Source organism: Acyrthosiphon pisum, chromosome A3 (assembly GCF_005508785.2).
Source record: "Acyrthosiphon pisum isolate AL4f chromosome A3, pea_aphid_22Mar2018_4r6ur, whole genome shotgun sequence".
Lineage (NCBI taxonomy): Eukaryota > Metazoa > Arthropoda > Insecta > Hemiptera > Aphididae > Acyrthosiphon > Acyrthosiphon pisum.
Genome location: NC_042496.1, coordinates 40,181,734 through 40,191,925, shown reverse-complemented (window position 1 = coordinate 40,191,925; position 10,192 = coordinate 40,181,734). Strand labels below are relative to the sequence as shown.

General features: G+C 30.7%; 2 protein-coding genes across 2 annotated transcripts in view; one reads left to right on the top strand and one right to left on the bottom strand.

The window, feature by feature from the left end:
- LOC100572468 (transforming growth factor-beta-induced protein ig-h3) overlaps positions 1-4,557 on the bottom strand; it is a 7,301-nt gene extending 2,744 nt beyond the window's left edge. Inside the window, exons 1-8 of the mRNA XM_003242784.4 lie at positions 4,340-4,557; positions 3,414-3,524; positions 3,264-3,328; positions 2,364-2,509; positions 1,899-2,069; positions 1,308-1,439; positions 1,065-1,233; positions 455-673 (exon numbers count right to left, since the gene is read on the bottom strand). Of these exons, the coding sequence (XP_003242832.1) occupies positions 455-673; positions 1,065-1,233; positions 1,308-1,439; positions 1,899-2,069; positions 2,364-2,509; positions 3,264-3,328; positions 3,414-3,524; positions 4,340-4,440 (1,114 nt within the window). The 5' untranslated portion in view covers positions 4,441-4,557. The remainder of the gene's footprint in view (positions 1-454; positions 674-1,064; positions 1,234-1,307; positions 1,440-1,898; positions 2,070-2,363; positions 2,510-3,263; positions 3,329-3,413; positions 3,525-4,339) is intronic.
- Positions 1-10,192, top strand: part of LOC100159722 (DNA repair protein RAD51 homolog 3) — a 15,787-nt gene extending 5,595 nt beyond the window's left edge. The window contains exons 2-9 of the mRNA XM_001944583.5: positions 4,823-4,934; positions 5,114-5,217; positions 5,897-6,021; positions 6,106-6,212; positions 6,650-6,840; positions 7,021-7,149; positions 8,181-8,372; positions 10,114-10,192. Of these exons, the coding sequence (XP_001944618.2) occupies positions 4,835-4,934; positions 5,114-5,217; positions 5,897-6,021; positions 6,106-6,212; positions 6,650-6,840; positions 7,021-7,149; positions 8,181-8,372; positions 10,114-10,164 (999 nt within the window). The 5' untranslated portion in view covers positions 4,823-4,834 and the 3' untranslated portion in view covers positions 10,165-10,192. The remainder of the gene's footprint in view (positions 1-4,822; positions 4,935-5,113; positions 5,218-5,896; positions 6,022-6,105; positions 6,213-6,649; positions 6,841-7,020; positions 7,150-8,180; positions 8,373-10,113) is intronic.

Here is a 10,192-nt window from a genome sequence, read left to right as displayed (position 1 = left end):
GTCTTTTCTTCAGAGTTAGAATAATTGAAAGGTTATCATGACTATATATTATATCGATGATCTTTTGAATTCGAAAATTTTAATGTGCATGTTATTATTAATTGTAATCAAGATAATTAGATAACTATAGATAAATATGCATTTTTTATTACATTTTATTATTAATTATTATTAAGATTTTATGACAATATCGGTGATCTTTTGGATTCGAAAATTTAAAAATTAATGTTAATTAATGTTTGTAATCAATATAATTAGATAAATATACATTTTTTATTACATTTTATTATATTATTAATTATTATTTTTTTTCGATAACACACATTTTGAATTCTTTAGCACATATTTATGTACATATTTTTATTGTATAAATACATATATATCCGAGCCCTAGTAATCTGCAATACGGTATATGTTTTGATTACATATACAATACTCATATTAATCAATATACCTTCTTCGGAGCTCAGTGCAAAATTTATTGCGTAAATAATTCCGTTGGACGATAATTTCAAATCGTTATTGATACAGTTTCCTTGAGCCGTCACAGTATGCTTCACATCACAGCTGAATTTCACGTAATTATAGCTGTCCGCCAGACTCCTGACGTACTGATCTTCGGTGACAGCACTCAAACAAATGGGTGTCGGTAATATGTGCTTTAACACAAACGCTAAAGAAAATTTTCAAATAGAAAATAGGAGTTTGAAATAAATAAAAATAATACCTCTGTTAATACTTATTACAATATTGCTTTATACATGTGACATGCAACTGTTTTTTCAACATATTATTATTTTATAAAGTACCTACTATACTGTAACTCTTAGGAATTTTTCTTGGCAATCATATAATTTTACATAGTTAGGTTACTCGAGTAGGGTTACTGGATTTTTTTTATTGTTAGGTATACAATATACAAATATGGTTTATAAATTCAAATATTCATTTAATTTTTTTTCAGAAACATTTAAATATATGTATATCTACTTATGGACGTGCAATTGACGTTCAGAAGCAACAATTTACAATATAATATAGCTATTCAATTTCACCACACGTACCTTTGCTAAGTGTCTCGTCACTCAATATCCTTCTGAGTTGATTTTGCGGAAATCTTTGTAATGCTATATCGGTTGGAACCATAACTGTTAGTGTTTGAAATGTTTCTTTTAAACTTTGATGCATACGCGAAACTTCGAGCATTTTTGAAAATATTGTTAAGTCTTGATTCTACAAAGAGACAAGGTTCATTTTCATTACTATTTATTAGTTTTTGTAAAAATACCTATTAAGTTATCTCTGACCTGGTTGATAATTTGCACCAAATTTCGATTTGAATATGTGTAAGGACTTAGTACGGAATTTATTAAATGTACCACTCCATTTTGAGCAATTCGGTTCTTACGCAGTATCGTAACACAATTTATTGTTTCGATCTACAAAATCCAATGTATTAAAATTTAAAATCGTTATTCTTATTCGAATATTATATATAATTATGAATTATAATATAATGAAAGACTAGAATACCTAAAAGTGTTCAAGATAAATTTTTATACATACCAATTTGTTTTAATGTTTTCACAATTAAAACTCAAAATATGCATAGGTATATTATTTTAGTTTTTAATTGTAGGTACCTATTTATAAATGTGAATATCTATTCTGATATTGTTGAAAGTTAAATTTTGTTTGATATTTTCCTTGTAAATTAAAATGTATATTATACAAGCTACGGCTGTAATATTTTAAAACGCGATTTATTAGAGTTTCATAAGTTGGAATATTGTTCGTTGATATTCTGTACCGTTGCCCGCTATGTGAAGCGAGTTATATCATATATGAGTAATATAATATTATTAAAACTGTTATGTTACTAGGAAAATGTTGCTCACTTTTGTTGAGTACTTATTAAACCTCAATTGAAGTCCATCGTTCAATGTGTTCAACATCTCGTTGGAAGATACGTTTTGTGTCACGATCCTCAAAGGCACCACGTGGTATCTGAGTATCTCGATGGCCGATTCGTAAGACTCCATGGCCGCCCGATGCGCGTTATCAATTTTCTACAGTCGCGCGCACACACAAAATAGAAAAATAAGATTAATTATAATCACTGGCGCAAATAATGGGCCTTTAGGGGCTAAGCCCCTCAAAAATGTCCATAGCCCCCCCAAACATTTTCTACATTTTGTTTTAAGCTTATTCAATATTATTAAAGTAAGGCCCCATCAGCCCCCCCAAATCTCAAACGCTATTTGCGCCTATGATTATAATATACCACAATGACATACAAACGGCTTTTGTATTATGTTTCACAATAAAATAATATTATAGTAAAAATATATGAATCAATATACGGAAAAAGCTTCGTCGGTGGGAACGAATATCGTATACGGGCCGCCGCTGGTCAACGAATCGTACAAGCCATGTTGCCGGGCGTACCGGACAAACTCGCTGGCTCCGAGTTCTTGAGCGGTTTCCAACACGTTCTTTGTCGGTTTTACTGTAAATAATTAATATTGTTAATTGTCACGACTGTGGTATCATTACATATTACATATCTTATATATTATTTATATGTATTAAGGTAATGCTTTTGTTATTTAAATTCCTAAATAAAATATCTTTTCACAGTCGATTTCTGTTTTATTAATATATGAAATTGAAAATATGGGTTACCACTTAAACGTAGTCAGAAACTAAAAAATATCCGGTGATAAAAATATAAAATATAAGATTTCTCGATCTTAATAATGGAATAAAATCGTAAAGACGTACAGTTTTGCATAACATATTTTTTGTCACGCTTGCACAGAAAGTTTAGTTTTCAATGACGGTTGAAGCGTTGGAAAACGATATTTTTCCGTCCAGCAGACGGTAAAGTGGAAATTCCCAAAAGTACTGAGCTCACATATCACGCGTATCTTCTGCACAGACAGACACTGAAATCTATATTTACGGTCCTTACAAAACATAAACTTTTTTCCAGGCAATTTTTGCCCTCGCCACACAATATTATACTAAATTGGTATACAGAAATATTTACTATTTATGTATAGTATATACTGGCAGCACTTTAAAAAATCTTTGTATTATTTATAACAAAAATCCAAAAACTAGTCGGGACACAATGAATAGTGCCGCGTTAGGTAATTATGATTATCTTCATACTATCTTTGTATCCTAATATATGAGTATTGAGTATATGACTTTAATATACTTTGCGCTGAAGCTATATTATTATCATGTTTACTTACCACCGGTGCACCCTGGACACCCATACATCGACTTGAATCCCAAGCAGCATTCATACCTCACGATTCTATATTCAGAGCAAGAGATAAAAAAAGAAAAGAATACAAATTAAATTCTGGTCATCGTCGCAGTCCAGAGTCGGGTCACTCAACGTGTTCTGCCCGCAAGTTCGATGCTGTCGATCATCTATTGGCCAGCCACGCTCTCTGTACGTTGTGCCGCCGTTTCCTGATGAAATCTCTTCGACAGCGCAAACATTGGGCCTGGAAATGAAATTCGTCAAAAATTCCCCAAAGCTTTTCGTTGAACGACGGCAATTTTATTTATGTACCTACTGTTTTACCATCAAGTCTTGATAACTTGGATCTCAATTAATTAATTCTACTTATGTATGCAACTATTATAAACATTTCAATGGACAAGATAAAAATTTGAGTCGTCGAGGCTTGAGTTATCGAGACTAGGATGTATATACCATATTACTAATTTAGAGGTAGGATTTCGATTTTATTTGGTACATTTTTCGAGGTTTTTAACGTTTAAGTGCACTTTTAAACGTTTTTAATGCATTATTTATTTGTTTAAATAATTTTTCAACCTATTTTCAAAAAATTATAAAAATATAATATATAAATACACTCAAATATTGTACTAAAACAGTATAACAACTTAAGGTAATCTGGTTTTTAAATAAAACGATTAATTTGTTTATCTTGATTTCCGAAGATTCCTGGCCCATTCTGGGAATTTTTTTCAGCCATATTTTATTAGAGTTTTAACTTTTTAAAGTCATAAATTCAGTTTTTAAAAGGGCATTTTTTAGGTCATAAATGTGTTTTGATACATTTTTTAGAGTATTTAAATCCAAGCGCTAAATGTATTATACAGCTGCTACACCGGCGCACTGACACCGCAAAAAATATGTTTCATTAATTATTTTTTATTAATTAATTATTAATATTTCCGATTGTGTTTAAATTTAAAGTTAATCGACGGTTTTATGTATCATTGTTTAAGGACCATAAAAAATAAAGATAACGATTATTAGTCAGTGTGCAGTGTATTATAAATGACTTACCCATATTTGTGAAGCGTAGTGTTTCTGTTGTGATGATAATAATTTCCATAAACCACATCGTACGTCAACATCAAACTCGTCAAAACAATAGTTGCAATCATAGCTGACGATATACTGTGTGTAATAGCTCTGAACTTTTTGAATAATAAAACTATTATGGTAATTACAAACTATAGTGGGTGGGCTTTATATATGCCATTTTGACCGCCGGAAGATTCTGTGCGAGTAATTAAATGAAAAAATAAATAAATATCCCAATGGATTTGTCTTTGACCCATATGTACATAATATTATAATGTAACAAATATTCGCAATCGTCATATTTGCTACACGTAATATTATCTAAGATTTAATTATAAATGCGTATGTATTCTATTATAAGACGACGGTGTGCGTATGCAATTGAACTGCATGCGTATATAATATTTTTTATTTTTATTTTTTGTCGTCGTGATTAGACATTAACCTAATTCTTTTCAACAGAACTGTGTGACCATGAACAGGCCTATTTGGACACTGCCTTTGAGCAAGCATACGATAAATAAACTGGATAAACTGGGATACAAGTGTTGTGAAGATTTGCTAGATTCATTAGGTAATATTTAATTTTTATCTTCTTTATCGTCATTTTTATACGTGTTCGGAAGAACTATTGTAAATACAATAATTAATCATTATATTATATTGATTTGATTCGATTGTGTGTATTTTCTATTTTGTATAAATTATATAAAATTCAAAAATTGTTTCATGACATATTGTATATATATATAGACGATCCTGAAAAGAAATCTAAGTTTTTACGAAAACATATGGAATCAGAATCTGAAATCCGTGATATGCTAAAAACTCCAAAATACAAGACCGCTGCAGATCTAGTTAGTAAAAAATCTTGATTTGTTTAATAACTTATAATTATGATTTAAGATTGAATATAAAACCTTAAAAAATACATTTAAAATCTTACAAGTTCAATTATCGTATAGGTACTAAAAATCCTCAAATATATAGAAAATAATAATAATATCATATTCTCTATAAAAGTACAGAAAAAAATGTGTTATCTTTACATATAAAATGTTCATGTTCATGTGTACACACAATATATACATACAGTATGCACCGGTAGTATAAACAAAATCGCTTACAGAATTCGCAGAATAGTTTGCAATCGTCTGAGATAAATTTTTTATTTAATATTTTGAAATCTGCAAATTTTTTTATGTAAAAAGTATAAATATTATATACAATGAAATAATAACGAAAACATGACACAAAAATATGAAAAATTAATGGAAATAATAAATTATTTCATAGAATAAGAAACGAGAATATAACAAAATATTCAATTTCTATCAATATCCCTCCATCGTATCATTAGTATCATTAGTTAATTAAGATTATTATAGCCTATAGGTAAAATTCGTAAGAATATGTTTCTGTGACTGGTGTATGCTCTTAGAAGTGTAATTACGTATAATGTTTATTTATAACTTTACTAGGTAGTACAACGTATATACATATAAGAGCATAAAAAGTTCTATGTTTTATGTACAGGACATTGAACGCGATAGTATTGCTACGTTCTGCAAGTCCATTGACGAACTTTTGAACGGAGGTATTCAAGTTGGACGTATAACAGAATTGTCCGGAGCTCCAGGCTCGGGAAAAAGCCAATTAAGGTAAATGTTTACAACATTGCCGTTTCAATTTCAGTAAAGATGATATTGATCCGCGTTTGACTATATTTTTCAAACATATTTCAGCATGCAGCTCTGCGTTTCTGTTCAAATACCTGTGTGTTTTGAAGGACTACAAGGGGAAGCAATTTATGTCGATACAAATTCAAATTTTTCCGAACTTCGGCTAACAGGTAGGTGCTTATTTAAAACATAACCTATTTAAATTTAAAACACAAAATTATGTTATAGAATCTGATATCATGATAATATGAGAATATAATTCACAATAATAACATCACATTATATTATGTTGAGCTTTTTTTTTGAGATTTACTTAGGTACCTGATTCTCGTAATTTAAAATTATAATCCCTACCTAATACCTATATATTTATTGATTTAATAAAATATTATTAGATAAGTTTTTATATTTTTCCTAACACAACTATAGAAGTATTATATATTTTCGTTGTTGTATATATAACGCATAAAATATTACATTTTGCGTCGTGTGTAGGTACATTTTAATATTTTAATATCACTGCAGTGTGTTAAAGCGCTGTTACAGTGCTATTCGTATATAAACACGGCGATGATGATATCAAGTGGCTCGTTTTATTCGTTTTCAGAAATGATCGACGCTTTCCTCGGCCATGTGTCTAAAGTGTTGTCGGGACCCAATGATTTCAAAGGAGCAGCCAACAGCGAGTTGCTAAAGAGTCTGACCACCGCTGGCATGCTGAGTAAAATACACAGGGTTCAAATGAATGACCTAAACCAGCTGCACGCTTTGTATACGACTCTCGAACGTCACCCGAACGTATATATACACATAATAATATTATAATGCATTATAATTTATAATATATAATACAATATAAATTATTATATTATAATAATCGTTAATTTTTTTTGTATACAATATGCGATTGTTATCGTAATAATAACGCGCATTGGTTCGTTGACGGTTATTATCATTTCATTAAGGTTATTATTACAGGTGAAATTAATTGTGGTGGACAGTTTCGTCATGCCGCTGTATCAGGTGGAAAATTCGCTTAGAAAGAACACGCTGGTCCACAGCGCTCTCGATCTATTGCAAACGATTGCTGTCGAACACGATCTGGCCGTAAGTGACAATGCATCAGCCATCGTATATAATTGGGCATATAAAAATCGTCGTTTCGTTTTAATCCGAACGCGTTTATAACCGCGTTTTATGACCATATACACTTATACGGTATACTCTCTATAGCGATATGTGCACGGTACAGTTTGTTTTTCACCACACAATAGACTTTCTGTTGTTTAAATCTGCAGTTGGTTTACATACGAAAAGAAATAATAGCACAATATAATATTATTATGACGTGGGACTATCGTATGATATCGTTTCAACTATATAGGTCTGCGCATTTTAAGGCGTGCGTTGCTAAAATTCGTTTGAAGGTTATCGTTGCGAATTTTTTATGTATTATATAGTCAGCATATCAGGGTCAATTGTTTTCGCAGACCGATATAAGTTTATCGAACAACTACATGTATATGTACCTAGTAATGTACAAAATAAATGGTCAGATCGAGATTGGAATACTGGTGTACATATCATATTATAAAAGTTTGCGGCCTACATCCGTTTGTATTATAATTGACGCATTTAGTTCAATTCTGTTCGTAAGAATTTTTAGATAGTTTTTTTGCAAACAATATAATTAAACTGCAGCGGTCTAAGAGTTTGAATAATAGTTAAACGAGTAATAGATTAAATCATTTTTATTTTCATAAACATAAAATAACGCACGCAAAGAGTGAATTTAAAATAATATGCTAAAACACATTATAACTAAATATTATAAACACCTATTAATTTACACGGGTTTTAGTGATCGTTTATTTTTCTTTTGAAACTGTATTTTGGTCTACCTTAATATATAAAACATAATACCTATATTGTGTAAAAAATTTTCCATTAAAAAAAAAAAATCGAAAAATTAAAAATAAATATATACTTTAAGATATAAAAAATGTTTTTTGTAAAACCTATAACCATGCTAACCTAACCACTTAGATATTAATTTTTTTTTACATAATGTGCGTTTATCTGGTTATTTATGTACCCCTATATGCATCATCGACGTTACGTTAAGTTTAAAATTACAGGTGTTACTGACTAACGATCTGACGACCGCGGTCACCGAAAGCGGCACGGAAGTCTTTCCGGCGTTAGGCGAATCGTTCGGCCATCGCGTTCAGTATAGACTTCTGCTGAGCAAAATCCCCAACCGGCCAAACGAGTACACAGCGCTGCTGAAGAAAAGCGTCGAACACGGTCGTTCTGCTGCTCGATTTACTGTGAGCAAATTATTATTTGATTATAAATATTATTACCTACCTATATGATGTTATAGTTTGTACCTAGAATGGTGTGTTATAATCTATACGGAGTGGTGAATTTTATGCACTAAACAGCTGCTGTTCGACATGCTTGCTGCACTTGTGCATAAAAAATTAGCAATATATCTATGCAAAAACGTGCTCTTAGAAATTATTCTAAAAATGCAAAATGAATTACTTTTGTATAAAATTATAAAAACATAAAAACACGCACATCACCATAACAGACGACAACTGTTCAGTTTTGAAATAACCTGATCATTTTTACCCTATAATGGGTTGGACTCGATAATTTGGCGTACCCACATAGTTGTACTTAAATAATATAGTTCATTATTATTTGAATTAGGTACGCATTAACAAACCTGCTTGTCCGTGTCTAGTGCCTAAAACTATTAAGTTTTCTAGTATCTACGTATTGTTTTCATTTTTCACCCTATATGCTATACCAGTTTCACGTTTGGTCATTTACACAAAATTATGAAGGTATGTATCGTCATTTGTGAGATAACCTATATATTTCTGTTAGGTTATCAGTAACTTATCATATTCAATATAACATTATTATATTAAATATTGATCATAGTAACTATTATTTGCACCCAACTGAAAAATAGATTTATCCCACCATCACATCAGCTAAGTGTAGATCCGCATCCCAAAGTTTGTGCATTTTGATAAGGTGGTACTATATGTTCCGACCACTCCGAACAACACGTGCAAACACATACGGCAACGGTAAAGTAAATATTATAAATTGTGATTATAACGATTGTTAATATTACATAATAATAACATATGTCGTACACGCTCGTACCTCTGTCTTATAAAAATAATATATAATATTTTATATGATGAGTTGATTTTTTTTCTTCCGTCAAAGGACGTTAACTTTATTCGTGATTAATTAGACCGTTCCACTGAAATAATAACACAAGTGAATATACGCGCGTCATTGCAGGCGGCAACCAGCTAATTATTTCTTAATATTAGGTTTAAAACAGTCATCGTACGTTCGTATAGCTATAGGTACTTATATTATCGTACAGTATCTGATCACTTGGCCGGTGGCCATCTGTAATATGTATTTTTTACCCAATCGAAAAAAAATTTTATAATTGTTTGCATATATTATATTCGCGTATTATACCACAGATATTAAAACAAAACGTATAGATAACTCGCGGAATTTGTATTCTATATAAATTGTGTGTAATAAGTACCCACATATTTATCGAAAGTGTTCAACAATAAATGCATTTGATCTCAGAATATAAATTATGTAAACGGTTAATGATTTAGGTACCTATGAAAATCTGTTGAAAACTATGCATGGCATTCTAAGTGGGCACCTGTTATGATATTCGTTTTTGTTGCGCGTTAGTCGAATTTTATGATACACTTTATATAATTATTAAGTTGAACGATTAATGTCTGTGAATACATTGAATTAAACTCAAATTTTCAATAACGTTCACCTGTATTTTAAAACAATGAATGTATTATAGATCTCGATATTTTGTTGACACTTGACATACCGTTAATATATTATTGTGTGCGTATAGTATGGGTTATTTGGAACGTATTGTTATTTGTTGTATAATATAATTATGTATAGGTGACGTAGGCTCAACTACGGGGGAGGAGCTAAAGTAATTTTAGTGTGTGCGTCCCAAATTTTATCAGTTTTGTTTTACAGATTTCATCGGATGGAGTACGCGATCTGCCCATAGAACAGCCGCTGCAGTAGCCAAGTGCTGACAAAAAATGATCAAAAA